Genomic DNA, 21,048 nt, shown 5'->3' on the forward strand with positions numbered 1-21,048 from the left:
CAAAGACTGCACATGGAGGGGTCTGATTGTTCAGGCAGCATGTGTATAGTAGAGGATTGCAAATTTGAACATCAATAGGAGGAGAGGACCTCGCCCCTGTGAAGATTCTGTGCCCCAGTATAGGGGAATGCCAGGGCCAGAAAGTGGGAGAGGGCGGGGTGGCAGGCATGGGGAAGGGGGAGGCAACAGGAGTTTGTTTTTGTTGTTTTTGTTTGTTTCTTTGTTTTTTGGAGGGGAAACTGGGAATGGAGAAATTTACATGTAAATAAAGAAAATATCAAAAAAAAACTGAAAAAAAAAAAGGTAGAAACATAGAGCTGTTGTCTCATTGTTGAATGAGTATGACATGCCAGTCCTAACATTAAAATAAAACGTAAAGCAAACAAACAAAACCTTCCAGCTGAGAAGGAATTAAGCTCCCAAATTTCTTCTAACAATCAGAAGAATAATAAAAACCCTAGCATAGTTTTTGTCTAATTATAGACAGAAGTCAATCTTATTTTGTTTTTGTTTACAATATTATATTTCTAGGCCACAAATCAAAAAAAGGAGCAATTAATTTCTTATTTATTTTCATTAAAAAAAAAAAAAACAGAGTCAGAAAAGTAAAAGGTTGGGTCCTGATAGAATTACCACAAGGAAAAATATTAAGAAATGATGATCATATCTAATGTAAATACTCATATATGCTACAAATAGCTGTGTCAACTGCTACAACCTCTTTTGATACAATACTTCTATTAGGATGTTATACTATGAATACAGTCATAGAAATAAAAATGTTAGTTATATATTAATGTATCTTGTGGCATGATCCACACTAGGGGGAAACCACTGGGTACAGCTCCAAACATTAAATATAAATCCCAAAGGATGGGAATTTTACACAAGAATTAAAGTAATGGACATAAACATGAATACAAATAAAAATATAAAATATAAAATTTTAAACAGAAAGGGCAGGAGATAGGATTAGTCATAATAAAAGTGAAAATGTAATTTTAAGGTATGCATAGAAAAGGCACAAATGAAATAAATTAAAATGTATATACTGTGATAATGCATCATGATAAAAATATTTCCTACATTCTAACAGACTAGAACTTTTGCTGGACCTCACAGCCAGAGTTATCAATACATCTGGAGGTCACTGAAGAGACAAGAGTGCTAGCCTACTGTGTATTCAGCCTGTTTGTTTAACTTGCTTTTAAGAGGACAATGTAATAATCAACCTTGTTTGCCTTGGATTCCCAGGTAATCAGTTTTTAGAGCTAATGAACAGTTGCAATCTTAAATTATGCAGTCTTCCATACCCTGGCCCAGAGTAATACATGTGTATGTATCATTTGCTGAAAGCAGCAAATACAAAGGTTGGAAGTGATCTGAGTGAGTCAACACCATAAAGGCTGGATGCAACATTTGCATACTAGTTGATAAACAATGATTTTGCTATCTGGGTGAGTTGAAGTTAATCTCATGTATAACTCCATTAAAGACTTCTGTAAAGGATTCCTTGTTCCTTCCCTGTGGGAAGCCCTTTGTTACGGTCAGACAGAGTGGCATACAAGTTAGACACACAAGGACAGGCACATGAACAGACACAGGGACAGATTCCCAAGATAGCCTTCAGACTTCAGAGGCATACAGCAGACAGAGAGCAGAGAAGACGAAGTAGAAAATCCAGATCTGGACTTGTTCTTGGTTAAATGGCCCAAAGGGTTAAGTGCTTTTATTTCTTTTCTTAGTCCAAACATCTGATGCTCTGCTGGTGACTCAGAGTTACTCACTAATGTGTTTAGTCCCTGCAATATACCAGGAGGCTAACTAAGTGTAATAGGCGATTTTCTTTATCTTTTTGCTTTTTCAGTTTTTGAAAAAGTTTAATGAAACTGTAATTCAATGAATAAATAAAATTTTTGAAGACCAACCTGATTTAGAAGCAATCAAAAGTAAGAAAAAATAATAAGATATTGTTTGATTTAAGTCAAACTAATAAATTAGAGTAAAACTTAGTTTAAATTAAACACATCTTTAAAAATCAAATATGTTTGTTTAACAAGTACAAATGGCTTGTTATTAACAACCTGACCTAAAACATGTTCCATTCCAGTGGGGTTAAGAAGCTACAATTTGGCTAATTTTTTTTAAGTAAAAAAATTTAAATGAACAATTTAACTTAAATAAAAATTTAGATTTAATATTTAAAACTACACTGAGATAGCATTTCTGTTCATATATAACAATTAAATTACTTGGTAGTATTCTATATACTTTTATAATGATTACAACATATTTTTAGATTCACAGAACACTTGTCTTTTCTCCTGCTTATATATGGAGAAATTTTAAAATCTAGCTCATGAAAAGTTCTTAATTAAAAAAATAAAGATATTTATTAGTTTTTTTCATTTTATAATTGTGACTTTATAATTCAATATTTCATATGGCAATCTGTAGTCATGAAATGATCAAAAGGACAAGTATACGTTCTCTTGGAAATTTCTGAGGAAGAACAAAACAGAAATGAAGACTCTCAGAAACAAAGCGCTGCAAGCCTAGGTACTGAACCATATCAATCATAAAGTAACAATTCCCTCCACTGTGGTGTGAGTGAACAGAGCTAAGCAAGTCCTACTATTCTCACTCTGTAAAATCATAAAAGTCACTTACTGTTCACTAAACATCATTTCTAGGTCTTTCGTAAACTTATTATTTGGCCTAAAACGCTAATGACTTACCACAGGACCAACTGTGATAGGACACTGTACTTGTGCAGCCTGCACACCAGTGCACATGCTCGTGTCTTCATGTGCAGCCTGCACACCAGTGCACATGCTCGTGCCTTCATGTGCAGCCTGCACACCAGTGCACATGCTCGTGCCTTCATGGAGTAGGTCCCTTGAGACCATTACCTACTGTGAGGAGGGTTTGTGTTAAGTGACTCGACAAAACCTATGATCACCTGGAGATGGGCCTCTGGCTGGGCCCGCAGGGATGATTCACACTACATTAGCTGATGTGACAAGAGGCATCTTAATGTGGGAGGGGCCATCCCTGGGCAGAGGACCTTTGACTGCACATGACAGAGAAAGCAGGCTGATTTCACATTCCTCCTCTGCCAGACCATCTCAAGCTCCTGCTGCCTAGACTTCCCTACCATGATGGACTGACTACACTAAACTTTAACTGTGAACTAAAAATAATCACTTTCTCTTGTAATTTCCTTTTACCGGGATATTTTATAAAGCAATAGAAAAGTAAGACACTCCCACTATTCTGGGCACAAGGTCTATATCTGTGCTTTAATATATGGAGAATAAAACAAACTCATTACAGATCGGCTCAACATGCATCTGAATGGTCCTACTTTTTCCTGTTGTAGAAATGTCTATTTTTCATTTTCAACTTGACTGTACTAACAGGATAAATTAGGACCTAATTAAACGTTGTGAGTAGACTTTCTGCAGTGCGGACAGCTGGAGCAGGAGACTGCAGGACCCGAGGGGCAGAAAGGCTTAAGGCGAGGGCTTAGCGCAGAACGGGTAGAGCACAGACTGCTGAGCCTTCTCCTTCTAGGGAGTGGATGCTTGCATTCTCGTCTGCACAGGTGAGACAGCTCAGTGACCGGACATCTTCGTGATCAGCACCAGAGGGACCTAATTCTCCTGGATGCAAGGACTTCAGAAACCTTATGCAGCATGTACTTTGCTGACCTCCAAATCTAAAATCCAAAATGCTCTAAAATCTGAAAGGTTTTTGTTACAGTAACAGAATTGGAACATTCTGGATTTGATTTTTGAATTAGAGATGTCTAATTAATAAGGACTACTAAATATTCCAGTCCCAACATTCCAGTCTGAAATATTTCACACAAGGAATAATGATACATGAATAGTCCCTCACTGGCCAAAGTCTTTGAGAAAACATCCATTTATTCTTTTTAATATGTAACAGGAATAGGTCTTACATGCTGTTCTTCACAGAAGGATGATTTTTATAAGACTAACCTTTAGAAAAAATATTTCACATTAATAATGTTTTACTGTCTTCTGAAATGGAGTATTTTATTGATTTATAAATCCATTTAATTAAAATATACATTGTTATGGATGAATTGTATTGTCCTCAAAATTCACTTATTAAAGTCCTAACATCAGTACTTCAGAGTGTCACTGTGACTTCAGGGAGACTCTCTGATGAGGCAATAAGTTTAAATGATATCACAGGGTGGGATATTACGGTGTATCTTCAGGAGCCGTTAGAGCAGATCTAGGGCAGGACACAGTAAGAAGGCATCTCAGAGCCAGAGAGAACACTGAAGAAGCCATTCCTGCCACATCTTGGTTTTGGGCTTCTGTCCTCCAGGCTCACAAGAAAACATGCATGTTGTTTAGTGTGTGGTGCTTTGATATGGCAGACATAGCAAACAGTAAGTACATCTAAATGTGTCTGAAACTCCTAAGTAGAGAAAGGCTAATAGAGAGAACACATTTTACTCCTTTTACAGTGTGACTTTCTGCTGATGCTTTGCAAATAAGAATTTACTTAAGAGCAAAGGCAATACCACAAAACAGCCGAGCAGGCCATCTCAGGCTAACAGAAAAAGTAAGACATAATCTAATCCTGATCTGTTGATGTCAAATTTACAAGTTGATGCTGGATGTGTCCAAATTTCTGTAGCTTTTCTTACTGCATATTAATCTGCTCAAGTCAGCAACCAGGGTTAAGTGACTGACATAGTATAAAATATTCCCAGTAATAAAAATACACTCAAAGGCCAATGACAACTGTTGACATGTTTGTTTTAAGTATGTTTTAATAAAATTATGCTATAGATACAAGCTTGTTATTTTAAATTGAATTTCCAAGTTTTAGGGCAAGTTCTCATCTTTAATTTCTAGTATAGGAAATACTGATAATGATCAGACTCATTATATAAACTTTGACTGGACATGATGCTGTGCACTAGTAATCCCAGTAATAATCTCACTAAGGCAGGAAGATTGGTTTTAGGACAGCTTGGGCTACACAGTAGATCCTGTCTCAAAAACTACCACCACCACCACATGGGTGGGTAACACACGTCAATAATCCTGTAATCTCAGATGGGTGGGTAACAAGCATCAATAATCCCCCATAACCTCAGCAATGAGAGGTGGGGCTGGAGGACGAGGCATCTAGCCACAGCTCGTTAAAGAAAGTGTGGGCAACAGAAACCCTGTCCTAACTGACCCACCTACAACAACAGCAGCAGCAGCAGCAGCAACAACAGCAACAGCAATAGAGCTAGGTCTGTAGTTAGTTCTATTAGAGATACACACACACCTGACAAGCTCAAGGCCCTGGGTTTAATCCCCAGAACTGCTAACAAAACAAGACTCCAAGTTTTCAATTTTCTTGTCGTGAATTGTAATTCATTCTTCCCTTAAAACTCATATGCTGAACACCTGCTCCCAATATTTGAGGACCAAATCATTTTAAAACTTTTTTTTCACACGGACTCATTTTGTGGGTGGGAAGAAGCACCTGAGCTAAGAGAACATGTGCAGTTCAGGGGAAGGCCCATGAACAGCTGGTTTCCTCCCTCCACCATATGGGATCTTGGGACTGAAGACGGTGGTAAGTGCATTTACCCTACAACCATGCCAGTGTCCCAGGGACAGTCTTAAAAGAGGTAACTGAGATAAACGGGGATGGCTTCCAAGCCAATAATGAGTCAGCCCAGAAGGAACCAACTCTCACTAAGGGTAGGCTAGGAGTGAAACTTTGAAACAGTTCAAACAAGGTGACTGTGTCAGGCTAGACTTGGCAAAGGCCTCCTGAGAACAAGTGTCATCGCCTCCCTGGTTCCCGAGTCCAGTGGGGTTATGGGTAATACTGCTTTTGCTCCTGAAGGTTTATCAGGACCACAGCATTTCATCATCCATCCTGCTATTTTCACCAGTGCCATGGCAGCTGCTTCCTCCATGGTTCTTTATGCTCTTTTGATGATCTCCCCACAGTTCAAAGAAAGTGAGACACATCAGATGATGACAGGTGGTGACTTCAGAGCAAGCACTAATGCCTGAGGAGACTAATTACAGCCTCGAGAATCCATGCAGTTGGCATGGCCACTGTTTTGCTTAAGGAGATTTGGCTGTGACAGCTCCAACGACAGACCCTGAGATGACCCCACCTATAGCTACTTTCAATGACTTTACACACAACCTCTGACCTCCTCACAGCAGGTCTTCCCGGAGCACTTCCCCAACCCATAACAGTCATGAATACAAGCAGCATCCTCTCACTATCCCAGGGAGCCTCTCCTGTGCACTGGACACCTTGGTGTTAGAGCTTTCACCTCAACACAGGTTTTATTATCTATCTGTGATCTTTGCCAAGGGAGGGCAGGATGAACTGAGTTTACAGAGAAACAACTCCTATGACTGCCAGCCTCTGGCACAAGCAGAGGCACTAGCCTAAGAGTTTAAGGATCTACCAGGAACAGAATGCAGAGAGAAAAAGACTACAGGGTAGTAGCGAGACCCAGTCACAGGAGGAATTCCAGGAAGCCACTGAGAGTTAACTACCTTTGACTATTTGTGTCTATCATTTCCCCCTAATTGTAACATTCTACCCTGTAGGTAAGTTCTTAAGACAGAAAGTGGACAACTCAAAATACCTTCAGGAAGTTCCCGAAACTGACCAGATTTACAAAAAGTAAATAATAAAGATAGCTGAGAGTCACTCTCAGACAACTCTTAAGACAACTAAAAAGAAAAGCAAACAAACAAACAACTCCTAAATGAATGAATCTGCAAAGACTCCCAGGACTGATCAGTTGCCTCAAAGAGACACAAAGCAGCCCAGGTGTCTAGAAGAGGTTTAGAATATTGAACCATCTGGAAAGGACCCTCTTCAACCTGAGCAGCTGCCTGCAGGCTGTGCAGTGCGCTCCATGTTCCCAGCTTTGTGAGCTGTCACCCAGGCTGGGATGGCCTTTGGTGATGCAGCTGTCTTTGAGTCATTTCTGCTCCTGTAAGTAACCCTTCCATCATAACCCTGTAAAAAAGCTCAATAAAACTCAATGGCTCCCCAAGGTGGACTTTGGTGGTATCTGTGCTTTGGTCTGTCATGGGCTCCCTGTCTGGGGTGAGTAGACTGTGTGTGTGTTCATCTCCCCAGAAGTCTGTCACATAACACTAACAAGTACTCTTAATACAGAGAGTTGAGGGACCCCACAACCAAGGCTCGCAGTTACTGACACTAAAGGAGTTTTAGTTTGCCTGTTCGTGACTTGTATTAGAACGGAGCGGCACAGAGCTCACTACAGTACTAGATTGAGTGTCCTTATAAAAGGAAAAGAAGCTTTGTCTCTTCCTCTAACCATTCTCAGAAGAACAGTCGATGAGCCCATAGATGTACCAGGAATCAAACTTGCTAGCACCTAACTTTGGACTTACAGCTTAGCGTGTAGAACTTTGAGGAAATTGCTGTTACTTAAACCATCTGCTTAACTTAAACTGCTATGGCAGGCTGAAAGAACCAATATTTGAAAAGAATCCTGAGATAATAGTTTTTAAATACTTCTGAGACAAAAGGCCTTAGGTTATGGAAATTAAAGTATTTATAAACAATACTCTTTCCTTTTGTGAATTGGGAATTTAATCACAATTCTCTTTAGCTATTAAAAATGGGACACACAGACACACAAGATCACTTTTAGATCTTAGCTTTTACTGACCCAGTCAGATGTCCAGTGTTAGGTAAAAGCTCTTGGTACTCAAGTGAAGCCCTGGGTTCCATGCTAGTGCCCACTGTGGGAGAGAACCAACTCCACAATCTGTCTTTTCACCTCTTCACCTGGGCCGTGTCGTACAATAATATGTAAGATGAAATAGAAATCTTTGGTTTTAGTTGTGGTATAGTCGGTACATAATTAAAAGCTTATGAAAGTGAAATAAATAATCAAACAAGGCTATTTTGATTTTTGGGAGACAGGCATATCTGTGAGTTTAGTGAGCACACAGACAAACCCAGAGCTGGTGATAAGTCCATTAACTTCCTGAACACAAAGTCAGAGACACAAAACAAATAGCAAGCTTCTAAGTTTGCTTTATGGGAGAAAAAAAAAAACAAATAAAAGAATTGCAAAATTTATAATAAAAAATCAGTAGGCTGATAAATTTTGCTGTGTAACTTTAACCACCTAAATTTTATCAATATTACAGGCAAATGGATAATTATTAGCAATTATTATTAACCAGAAACTATTTCAATATATGAAAAATAAATTGTTTTTGATATGCTCATAACTACAGTTAGCAGAGCAAACACGCTAGCAAACTGGAAGTCATTCACAGCTGTGTAGTCATGCTTTGGTAACTAAGCTGTGGCTCAAGTGGATGAAAACTCTGGTTCTCTCGTTGACTTCTGAGTTGCACAGATACAAGATGCTAGTGGATTGCTACTGGTAGCAAACTGTGTACTCAAGTAAACAGCTTTTTGTGGAAGATCACTCTAATCTAAAATATCTAACAAGATACTTCATTTCTAAGTCTGTAAATTCTAGGGACAACATTCAAAACTAATTTCATTTCTACCCAAGTTTGCATAGAGAGAAAATACTAATTCTACTTGAGCTTTCAGCTTAACTTCCAAATGGAAATAATTGCGTAGTCTGTTGGGGAAAGTATAATCAACCCTTAGGCATGCAATATCACTTTATCTTATGAGAATTTCTCCATGTTCCAGTTCCTTCCTTCCTTATTACATGCTGCAAAAGCAGCAATAATTTTTATAGCCAAATATCACCCCATAAGGTTTTCAATATTTACCATATAAGTCATGCATGAAATTTAAACATTACAAAAGATGACTTACCAGTTGACACTCCTGAAATATGCACATTTTCAGAAAGTTCTGCAAGAGCACCATTTCCTAAAATTAAACATAATGAATAAACTAATTTCCAAGGGACAAGTCATAAAGTTTTCACATTCTTCTTAAGAGAAGACTATACATAATGACTTTCAATTATCAGAAACTAAATTTTTATAATAATGTTAAAAGAGTAAGACAAAACACTTTGGAAATTACAATACAGTGCAATATAGAGCTCTCACAAATACAGAGAGCTGATTAACAGCCAACTACTGATCAGCAGGAACCGAGCACAGCTGTGGAGCAGGGCGACCACTTACTGTAAGGCATCCTGTCAGAGCCTGTCCCATCAGCCACTGGTTACTGTGCGAGTTCTTCTAACTAAAGCTCCACTTTAACAGAGGTCTTTCATTGTCGGGTATCTTCCAACCTTTTCTGCTCCCTCAAATTAATGCAAAAGGAACCCCTTCAGGTATTTATTTTGTAAAACACATTTTAATATAAATTATTTTCCATCAAATATCACCCTCCCAACACTCTTGCTTGTGTGGGAGATGAATCCAGGATCTTGAACATGCAGAGCAAATGCTCTACCACTAAGGTCATCCCCAGTTCTTTCTCGTACAGACTGCTCAATAGTTTGAAGTTTTGTCTGTCTTCGCTTACTGTCTAGATCTGAACCACAACAGTCAGGAAGGGCAGAGGGAGGGTTATCTTTACAATGGAGGCCGAGCAGGCTGAGTTACCTGGGCGACAATCAGAAAGTGAACACGGGTTCTTTCTGGTTGAATAAGGAGAAAACTGCAACATTATAATAACAAGTTTTCTTTTTCGAGCTATACAACACTTTTTTTCAGACCCTAGAGCAATCAATGCTCATACCATTGATAGATGAATAAATGAGAGGTGTCGTGATTCCTGAGATGAAACCATGTCAAGGGATGGAGCACTGAACAGCCATTCATTTTTTTTCCAACTGTATAAAGTGCAGAATTACTCCTGAAGAATAATAAACAATACTAAGAAAAGCACACTTAATCAACTACAGCTCTACTGATCATATGAAAAGAACTGCTATATCGCCCTCAGGAACAATGCAGCAGGAGTGAACGCAAATTTGGCTCACTTATTTTACACTGTGTGGCAATGCCAAATATGCACCACTTCTTTTGCTTAGCACAGTAAATCGTAGGGCCACTAGCAAGTGTGCATCCACTTCTTTACCACATGCAACTTACTTTAAAGAAGAAGAAACAAAATAAGAAACACATTCAATAAAGTAACTACCATAGTTTGTCAAAAGGCAGAGTCCACTGCCCAAACCTTTGCACTGCACTCCCAGAGAAGCCAAATGTACATGAAAGCTGGAGCGGCAAGGCACAGTCTGGCTTGGGCCTTCTATGACGCACATCTACAAATCACAGCCGGGCTTCTGACATCCTTATGGGCAAATATAAAACTATGGGTTTTAGTGTTAGATATACGCTATGTTAAACCTTCTCTCAGGACAGTAAACGAGAACAGGCTGAGGAAGAAAAGTGGGTGCCATGGGTTCTGGACTGGATGGCCAAGTCCCCCGTGCCAACATGGCCTGCTGTGCAGGTGAGCGCAAGCTGCCTCACTTCATCCCTAAAACAAGGAACTGCATCTCAGGGCTTAATGGGACTCCTTAAAAAGGAAAAAAAGTGTATTGTCTAAATCTACCAATATACAAGTGTGTAAACTGATAGAGCCTTACAATAAAGTGTTTAATAAACTGAAGTAGCCAGATATAGTAAAATTTTGAAAAAAGTCTCAAAACATTAGAATATGGTCTAATTTTAACTTTAAAATCATGTACATATAGCTTACAACATTCATATTTATATAACCATGTTACATACATACATTATACATGAATATAAACCCTGGTAAGTCTAGGGGTATGTAAAACTGTAAACTCCAGGAACAGGGGTCAGACAGATGAATTCTATACACTTAAACAAGGACTGAATTTGTTATACATAGGCACAGAGTTCTTGAAAAATGTTATTCATATTATATAAAAAATAGAAAAATGAGTGAACAAATATTGCTCATTCCTTATCATTCTGGGGTAATTAAAATGTATGTCTGCTCAAGTGGTGAAAATATTACAATTTCATAAAAGTATCAGTGCTTTTGGAAACATATACTGCTGGTTTTCCATATATTCATTGTTGGTTGGACACAGTCCTTTTTGGGAGTCAAAAAATGATAATCTCTGTTAAAATCAAACATTTTGTTCTTTATTATCTTGGATGTTTCTGACTACACATCAGTTGAACTGGATAACGTAATTTAGGTGTACTGCTATCAAAAATATTTTAACTAACACATCACCTACATAACAATATCACTTCTATGTTTTTAGTAACAACCCAACAAAAACAGTTTTGGCCCCTCCAACTTTGAGAAATTAATGCCACAGACTATGAAAGCATGTGCGCACACACACACGCACACGTGTGCATGCAATCCCCCTCACCCACCCCCACCCCCCACAAAACTTTCTTTCCTCTAACAACACAAATGTAGTCATTAAGAGGTCTCACAGAATCCTTATTTCTAGCATGGATGGGGGGGATCGTCTAATAAACATTACTTCTGCAACTACACATTAGCAGCTGTCTAATAAAAAGCCTGACAGCGGAGTGGGTAACACCTAAATGCTTTCAATAAAGTTTCACTGCACTTAAGTCAGGAAATTAGTTCTTTTGACATATTTTATTTCCAGTATCACTAATTAAATACTACAAGGGGTTAATGATCCTCAACTTCCTGGATGAATACTAAGAAGGGTAAAGGGTGCCTGTCACTGATTAAATGCTGAGGACTAAACTAAACACTAAGAGTGGTTATCATTCCACTTCTTACTCTTCTGTAGTGCTGACAACCAGCAGGAGAGCTGTGTGAGGCTCAACTACAGCTGCAGCACATGAATTCTGTTATGAACTCCTGGGGATCCAACCCTCGCAATGACCTTAACTAGACTCCTTCTCTAAAGCCTGGGCTTGCCCACTTGTATACAGTAGTGGTATCACAAATACTGCCTACATTTATGGTTTCTCCATCTGGTGGTTTTTTTCTTCTGGTCTCTCTTCATTCAGTGCTAAAGCACTTTACTAACAGCCACACTGAAGATCTGGCAGATATGTGCCAGCTAACTCCTAAATGCCTTACAAGCATCCATTCAGAGAATACTGAACACTTTAAACAGTCATTTTACATTCAAGGGAACCAAAGCTTCTTACGGTTTAGCTTTTTCCTTCTTCAGAGTAAGTAACTGGATGAGTAGAAACTTAAACACTAGTCCTTAGTCACTAAGATGCTTATATTGCCTATTTTAAAAACAAATTCAGGTTCTACACCGATTCCCATGGCATAAGGAACTATATATTTCTTAAAAATAAAAGATTCAGACATGGATGCATTTCCTGTTTATAAAAGGAGCAGTGCTTAGCTCTCAGAGTTAAACCCAATCTGTATGGAAAAACTCAGCCTTAATGACTGACAGCTAATAACAGTAGCCTGCCTGGCATCTTACAATTTATCTTCCACTGTATGTACAGCAGTTAGTTATCAAACCTACATGCACACACACACACACATACACACACACACACACACACACACACACACACACCACTAGGTCCTACTCCTGGGAGGGGTGAGCTAGAGGAAGAAGCTGGGGGCAGCAGTAGGATACAGCTGGGTTCAGCTATTTTGAACCCCGAGGACTAGCACAGAACATGACATAAATATCTATCTGCTCAAATAAAGAGTACTTGACATGTAAGTAAGACATATGCAAAGTCCTGGCTCCCAAAGGGCTGGCACTCTCTTGAGAAAATTACCCAAAATATATGAAATGAAAGCAAATAATGCAAGTGTTCTACTCAGGAGGGAATGAGAGACTTTCTACCAAAAGAAAGACGGGATGGTGTGCCCACTTCTTTCCCATATCAGCCAATTCAATTGGAAACCACAGACATTGCAAATTGCATACCTATATCTGTAGATGATGTAACTGGATCTATTTGAAAGAATGCAAGACAGCAAACAGAGAACTTGTGTAAGGTGGGATGTGAAGGGAGCGTGTACCCACAAGACAATAAACAAAACTAAGATGCTCCCACAGAGAGCTCCTCCTGCAGGTCACGACAGGAACTGCAACACACCAGTAAGTTGATGCTGAACAATTTAAAAAGCTGGGGTAAAGGTTAACTAAACTCAGGGACCAGATGTCAGTCTGTGATATAAGTCGGAGATTGCCTAGACAAGAGGGACAAATCAGGTGAGCACTACTACTGCACAGGCTTTCTGCCTGGAGAGCACCTGGACCATGAACACCCAACAGAGGAGGGATACCTTGTTAGGCCAGGGGAACAGAAACTGGGTTAGAAACAGTAGCAATATTCAGAATATCATAGAGTGAAACCTTGCAAAAAACTACCCCCAAAATGTGTGTCATGGTCCCCCTCTTAGACTAATCTGCATATGTGTATGGTGAGTCTTCCCAAGGGACAGATCAAGAGCCGCTACCAGGTAAAAGTTAAAAACATTTCTGGATCACCTACTGAAGAAGTTCTCTTGAGTGTTGAAGAGCCAGATAAAGGTCCAGGTATCACCAGCAACCAGGATACCCAGAGCAGCGGTGGGGCCGGGTGCTTTGCCAGAGTTGCCAGCACATTTTCTTTGTGAGACTTCAGTGAACTTCCCCAATGGCTTGCTGTTAGGTAAGCAAGTAAGCTCTATGCCTGACAGCCATCAGGGAAAGAGAGAACTGATTCCTGCAAGTTGTTTTCTGAACTCTACACATGAGGAGTTGTGTGTGAGCCCAATCTGCTCTAATCCTGCTGGCCATATACTGCTGCCTTAACCAGCCTACCAAAGCAGCTGCACAGCTGCAGACATCACACCCACAGGAAGGCAGAAAGCCAGCCCCACCATTCTGTTTACAGCTGTTAAAGTCACACGACCAGCTTTTCGCAGCACGATGGAATGACAGGACAGTCCCAGGCTGAGGGGTGAGGTGTTAATTTCTCTATAGCACACTAGGGCATGATTAAGTAGAGAAAAGGAGTATCCAGGTAGCCGACACAGGTCAAGCTACAAACTGCAGCACGTTTCTTTCAGTAGAATCATATCCCTTCCCCTTACCTTATGGCTCACATAGCTGAGGCTCACTTTGAATTTAACTTCCTCTATTCCTTTATACATTTACCAAAGTTTTGCAAAATGGCACAGCCTAATCAAATTAATGCAGCAGTGAAGCTTTTGGGGATCATGCTAGTGAGAGGTGACTTTAAACCTGTGGTTAGTATTCTGCATCCTTTAATGACATAACAGACTTGGGTATTAGCCATGAAAGTCAGAAAAAAGAGGCAAACACTGTCTGGCTCCCAACAGTTGAACCCCAACAAGGAAAGTGAATTTGAGCAAGCCTTTACTTAACAGAACTGTGACACAGAACGTTCTACAGAGATGAACACACACCAGAGACATTATCTAATTCTGGCAGCCATGTGGCACATGCGGCTATCGGTCATTTGAAATATGGGCACTGTACCGTAACAAGTAAGTTAATTTGATTTAATTGTAATTAATTCAACTTTAAATTTAAAATAGCCCCTGTGGCTAGTGGCTATGTACCCTTGGTTCTAAATCCGATTACCAATTTACAGAGAAGGTAGAGGACAGGGAACATCTTTAATTACATTACTGAGATGCACTTGGCAAACTCCAGGATGAAAATTGTAAAAACAATTTCTTTAAAAAATATTTGGTGGTTTACAAAAGCACCATTCAAAAGACTGTGATTGGAACTTTCAGACTGGAAAAGGCTTTAATGAATGTAAATTTGAACCTAGCTGGACCTTTTAATAAAACTGAGGGAATTTTATTTAAAACTAACAATAAACTAAGAGAATGAAAGCACTTTGTCTTTTAGAGGTAAGTCTTAAAATATTAAAATCAGAATAGACATCGCCTCAGGATAAGAGGATGCAAAAGGATATTCCAAGGAAATGAACCTTGTGTGATGGTCGATGTGTGATGGACACTGTGTGATAGGCACTAATGGACACTGTGTGATGGACACTGTGTGATGGACACACTAAGAAGCAAACTGGTGTAGCCACTTTAATATCTGACAAAACAGACTTTGATCTAAAACTAACCAGAAGAGATAGGGAAGGATGTTACATACTCAGCAAGGAAAAAATCCACCAAGAGGACAATGAAATTCTTAACATCTGGCACTAAAAACAAAAGTGTTCAAGTTTGTAAAAGAAACACACTACAGCTTGTATCACATACTGAAGCTCACACACGGAGAGTGGGAGGCCTCAATACTGACTCTAACCAACGGACCAATCATCCAGAGAAAAGCTAACAGACAAAGGCTGGAGCTAACTTACATCACAAACCAAATAGACCTAAGAGATATTTATAGAACATTTAACCCAACCCACAAGAATATACTATCTTCTTAGCACCTCATGGAACTTTCTCCAAAGTTGACCATATACTTTGATACAAAGCAAGTCTTAACAGATATAAGAAAATTGAAATAAAGCCCTGACTCCTTACCTGACCACCATGCATTAAAGCTGGATTTACACAGAAACTACAGCGTGCAGGGATACTCTCCTGTGCACTGTGTAAAAGAGTCATTTGTCAATAAAAAGCTGATGGCCTATTAGCAAAAGGCAGTAAGTAGAAAGGACTCCCACTGCCCAGTAGAGGGACTGGAACTCTGAGATAGTAAGGGGCAGGAATACTTACCCCAGACTTGGGATAAGTACAACACATGAAACTGAGAGGTGAGCTAACCAGCCATGTGGCCGTCATAGAATAGTATACAATTCTCAATAGAAAACTTCAAACTGAATCCAAGAACACTTAGAAAAGATCATTTACTATGATCAAGTAGGCTTCTTCCCAGAGATGCATGGATGGTTCAACATACATAAACTGATAAATGTAATCCACCATAAGCAAACTGAAAGACAAAAACCACACGATCATCTCATTAAATAAAGAAAAGGCCTTTGACAAAATCTAACACCCTTTCACGATAAAAGTCCTAGAGAGATTAGCAATACAACAAACATGATATGACTCTATACATAAGTGACCCTAAAAATTCCACTGGGAAAATCCCACAGCTGATAGTACTTTCAGCAGCTGGATATAAAATTAACTCACAGAAATTAAAGTGTTCCTATATACAAATGACAGACTGAGGGAAAAAATCAGGGAAACACCCTTTACAATAGCCACAAATTTTATACAGTGTCTTGGGGTAACTCTAACCAAGCAAGTGAAAGACCTGTATGACAAGAGTTTCAAGTCTTTGGAAAAAGAAACTGAGGAGCATGAGAAGATGGAAAGATCTCCCATGCTCATGGATTGGTAGGATTAAAAACTGGCCTTCCGACCAAAAGTAATCTACAGACTTAGAGTGATCCCCATCAAAATTCCAACAGAAGTCCTTACAGACTTTGAAACAATTTCAGCTTCATACGGAAACACACACACACACACACACACACACACACCAAACAAACAGACAAAAACATCAGGATAGTTAGAATAATCCTGAATAAACCAGAAATATACTGGAAAAAAAGGCATCTTCAACAAATGGTGCTGTTCAAACTGTCTGCATGTAGAAGAATCCAAATAGATCCATACTTATCAACCTACAAAAAACTTAAGTCCATATGGATCAAAGACCTTAGCATAAACCAGATAGACTGAAGAGAAAGTTGGGAGTAGCCTTGAACTCATTTGGCACAGAAAGACTTTATGATCAGAGCATCAATAGCACAGGTATTAAGATCCACAAGTAACATATAGGAATCCTGGAAACTGAAAGACTTCTGTATAAAAAAAGATACCATCTTTCAAAGTGGCAGACTAAATTGTAAAAATTTTTACCAATTACACATCTGATAAAGGGCTTAATCCAAAATATATAAAGAACTCCAAAAATTAGATATTAAGAAAACAAATAACATAAAGAGTGGAGTACTGATCAACACAGAATTCTCAAGAGGAAATTCAAATGACTGAGAAACACTTAAATGTTTAACATCCTTAGCCATCCAAGAAATGCAGACCAAAACTACTTTGAGATTTTATCTTATACCAATCGGACAGGCTAAGAGCAATAAAACAAGTGGCAGCTTTATGATGGTGAGGATGTGGAGCGAAGGGAACACCCATGCATTGCTAGTGGGACTGCAAACTTGTGCAGCCACTACTGAAACCAGTGTGGTGGTTGTTCCTTAGAAAGGCGGAAACTGGTCTACCTCAAGATTCAGCTACGCCACTTTTGGTTTGAATAGGTTTGGGCCCCACAGACTCATATGTTTGAATGCCTGGTCCACTAATAGAAGGTATGGCCTTATTAGAGGATGTGTGACATTGTTAGAGGAAGTGTGTCACTGTGAGGCAGGGCTTTGAGGTCTTAAATGCTCAAGCAATGCCCAGTATGAAATAAAACTCTAGTTTCCTCCTGCTACCTTTGGATCAAGATGTAGAACTCTCTGCTTCTTCAGTACATGTCTGCCTGCAGGGTGCCATGCTCCCCACCATAGTGATAAAAGACTACACCTCTGACACCATAAGCTAGCCCCAATTAAATGTTTTGTTTTATAAGAATTGCTGTGGTCACAGTGTTCCTTTAGAGCAATGGAAATCCTAACTAAAAGACCACTCTTGGGCATATAGGATGTTCCATCGTATTATATAAATACTTGCTAAATTGTGTTCATTGCTGCTTTACTCACAATAGCCAAAAATATAAACAACCTAGATGTCCCTCAACAGACAGATGGATAAGGAAAATGTGGTATATTTACACTCAGCTATTAAAAAAAAATGAACTAAAAAATCTGCACATAAATGGATGGAACTAGAAAAAAAATTCACCCAAGTGAGATATCCCAGACTCAGAAGACAAGTGCAGTATGTATTTGTATTTGTTTTCATGTGGATATTAGCTGTTAAGTCAATGATACTGCTGAGCTACAATCCATAGAACCATGGAGATTATGTATAGATTGAGGGAACAAGGAAAGAGATAGATCTCCCTAGAAAAGGCAAACAGAATCGTTATGGATGGATGGGGTGGAGGAACTAGACAGGAAGGATCAAGTGGGGAGTGGGAGGGAAGAGGGTGATGAGAGGGACAGCTAAAATTAAGGGGCATTTGAAGGGTAATATGGAAACCTAATACAATAGATGCTTCCTAAAATACATACATATATGAAGGTGATCTAAATGAAATCACCAAATAATAGGGAAGAGAGAGAGTCCCAACTGGCAATCTCTTGTCACCAAATGAAGCTTCCAGTACCAGAAATTGTTTACATCTAATAGAGTTGTTGGTCAAAAGAGTCCCATGGGAATCCACAAACAAATTATCAGTGGATACAAAGACAAATAATTAGAATCTAGTTAGGGATTATGCTGTTTAGAAAAGTAGTGATTGCTGGTTCTCTTCCTACATTCGTGACTTCCCCAACCCTGGGTAGTTGGCTCCATCTCCCTATTATTGCACCCTCAGAACAGTCACTGGCATGCTGGTCATCACTGTGGTTCATGGGCACTACAACTGGGTAGGACTGGTGGGTGCTTCCCTCTTTTGAAAGTATACATGGCACCTGCTGGTCCCATAAAAAAGGCTGTTTCTCGGGGAGGAGACTTTCAGGTCAGTTGTAGCTCAGGAATGCCTAGGCTGTGTGTCAGAAGTGCAGGGGATTAGAAGTCTCTTGAACAACCCTGACAAACAACTCAAAAGGGTTGGTGGGTTTTTTTTTTTTTTAAATGTTAGATGATATTTTATTTTGTTCTTAAAGGGTACACTGTCAGCCTAGATGTGAAACTTTCATTTCAACTTTCATTTGTATGTTTATACACCAGCATATACTTATTATAGGTACTATTAGGAAGATAGTTAATAGTATGATCCTTGTGATATTTATGTATAAGCCCCATAGAGAATTATGTTAACCTTTGTGAGAAGACAGACAGCGTCAGGGAGAAGCGCTCCAACCCTGGTCCTGGAGTGCTCAACCCTGACAAGCTGCAGACTGACCCATTCATTACTTTTTAAACAAAATATTAGGAAAGAAAAGGCAAAGGCAAAGGCATACTTATCTTTGTATTACCAATGAGTCTTTTACACTAAACTGCTATGTGGTCTGCTAGAAAGACAAGTTTGATGGGGAAACAGTCTTTTTGCCTGGTTACACAGGACAGTACTGAGATGTGTGCAGGGTAGCCATATAATTTCTCAGAACCACCCTGAACCCTGGCTTTCTACTAAATGAAGTTCTACGGTGTGTGCCCTAGTCTGAGCATCCTCTTAAGAGAAAAAAGTATCAGAGAGTTTTCTCTTGACATGCGCACAGAGAACACGTGAGAGGACACAGGAAGAGATGCTTCAGCAGAAACTTGCATCTAGCATCGTCTAACCCTCAAACTTCCATCATCCACAACCGCAGAAAAACAAACATCTGTTGTCAAGTACAGTTGGTGACATTTTGATGTGGTGGTTTAAACGAACTAATGCATACACTTTCCCCAGATATAATTTGACCTGTTTATGGATTCTCTAAAAACGTGTGTAAAGAATTCAGTGCAATATTCTGGGGAATGGCTTCCTAGTATCTTTAAAAAACACGGTGGGGCTGAAGAGATGGCTCAGTGGTTAAGAGCAAAGGCTGCTCTTCCACAGGATCCAGGTTCAACCCCTAGTACCCACATGGCAGCTCACAACTGTCTGTAATTCCAGTTCCTGGAGATCCAACAGTATCTCACAGACACAGATGCAGGCAAAACACCAATAATTTTCTTTTTTAAATACCTATCCCCTCCAAAATGTTAAGATTACATTTTTTATTTCAAGTACTTACTATAGTCTATAATTATTTAATTTCTACAATCTTTTAATTTAAGTCATCCACAACAGCTTTTTATGAACTGGCCAGAATGTATCTGCCACTTAAAATGATAGTAATGCTTATTTATAGTATTACTTTTACAGAAAAGATACTTTAGGTAGTCTACTGCACTATCTTAGTAAGATTTTGTTTGAAATACCTTGAAAAGAAGGACGTGGGGCTAGAGAGAGAGCTTAGCAGTTATTGTCAGGAGCCGTTCTTGCAGGGGACTGAGTTCAAGTCCCAGCACCTATGCTGGTGGCTCACAACTGCCTGTGAGTCTAGCTCAGGAGGATCAGATCCTCTGGCTAGCACGGGCACCTGGCTGACGTTAACTAGTATACATGAGCATGCACCCACAGGCACCCACATGCGTGTACACACCACACAACTAAAAACAAAGGAGATCTTTATGAGGATACTAAGTTATTGGAAGAGAAAAGGCTAAGCGCAGCAAGCTCCCAGTTTCCACAGCATGAATCACACCCCAGAGAGAACACAAAAAGGCTTTATGACTTCTGCTGCTAAGCTTCTCGGTGAGTGTTCATGCAGATAGAAATAATTTTCATCCTGAAATTAGCTTGAATGCATAATAAACAAGGAAAGGAATTTAAGATGATCCAAGTTCAATGTCTCCTACCTGTCACTCCTATGATTTACAAACAGTAAGGTATTTGGGGGTCAGAATTCCAAGAAAGTCTCATAAAATATACATTTACATTACTTCCATTAACAGCTGCATTGTAACACATTTCATATTTCATAAAATCATTTAAAAGTATGTAGTCAGTATGTATTTTTTTAAAAGTATATTCAGTAAGGTATACAACCAAAACCACTTTCTAAGGTCTGAATATTTTCATCATTCCCCAAAGAAAGCTAGCTGGCTTTCCCTCCTCTGTCCTATGCTAAGTCATCCATCTGTCCTCTAACTCTACGGACTATCTACTCTAGTCAAACACATGAAAACTATGTCCTTCTCTGCGTCCTTCCCTTTTAGGACTCAGCAATAGTCTGTTATTGGACATATTCCTGCTCATCAACTGGAAGATGGGGCAGTCTCCACTTTTTGTGAGGGCATGTTCACATCTCTCCAGTGTATACACAAAGAATACAATATGGTAATCCAGTATTTACTGTTCTGAGGTATGACCAAACTGCTTTCTAAATGGCAGTAACAGTCTATATTCCCACCAGTCAAGTATGAAGG

General features: G+C 39.3%; 1 protein-coding gene across 3 annotated transcripts in view; it reads right to left on the reverse strand.

Moving 5' to 3' along the window:
- The window catches only part of Lrp12 (LDL receptor related protein 12), a 72,390-nt gene that overhangs the window by 28,863 nt on the left and 22,479 nt on the right, over positions 1 to 21,048 (reverse strand). Inside the window, exons 2-3 of one of the 3 annotated variants that reach the window (XM_031359700.1) lie at positions 9,183 to 9,297; positions 8,863 to 8,919 (exon numbers count right to left, since the gene is read on the reverse strand). The exons of 1 other annotated variant lie outside the window; for it this stretch is intronic. In XM_031359700.1, coding sequence (XP_031215560.1) covers positions 8,863 to 8,919; positions 9,183 to 9,192 — 67 coding nt within the window. In that variant the 5' untranslated portion in view covers positions 9,193 to 9,297. The remainder of the gene's footprint in view (positions 1 to 8,862; positions 8,920 to 9,182; positions 9,298 to 21,048) is intronic. One more of the 3 variants, XM_031359698.1, reaches the window with a different exon arrangement.

This window comes from Mastomys coucha, unplaced genomic scaffold, assembly GCF_008632895.1.
Source record: "Mastomys coucha isolate ucsf_1 unplaced genomic scaffold, UCSF_Mcou_1 pScaffold7, whole genome shotgun sequence".
Classification (NCBI taxonomy): domain Eukaryota; kingdom Metazoa; phylum Chordata; class Mammalia; order Rodentia; family Muridae; genus Mastomys; species Mastomys coucha.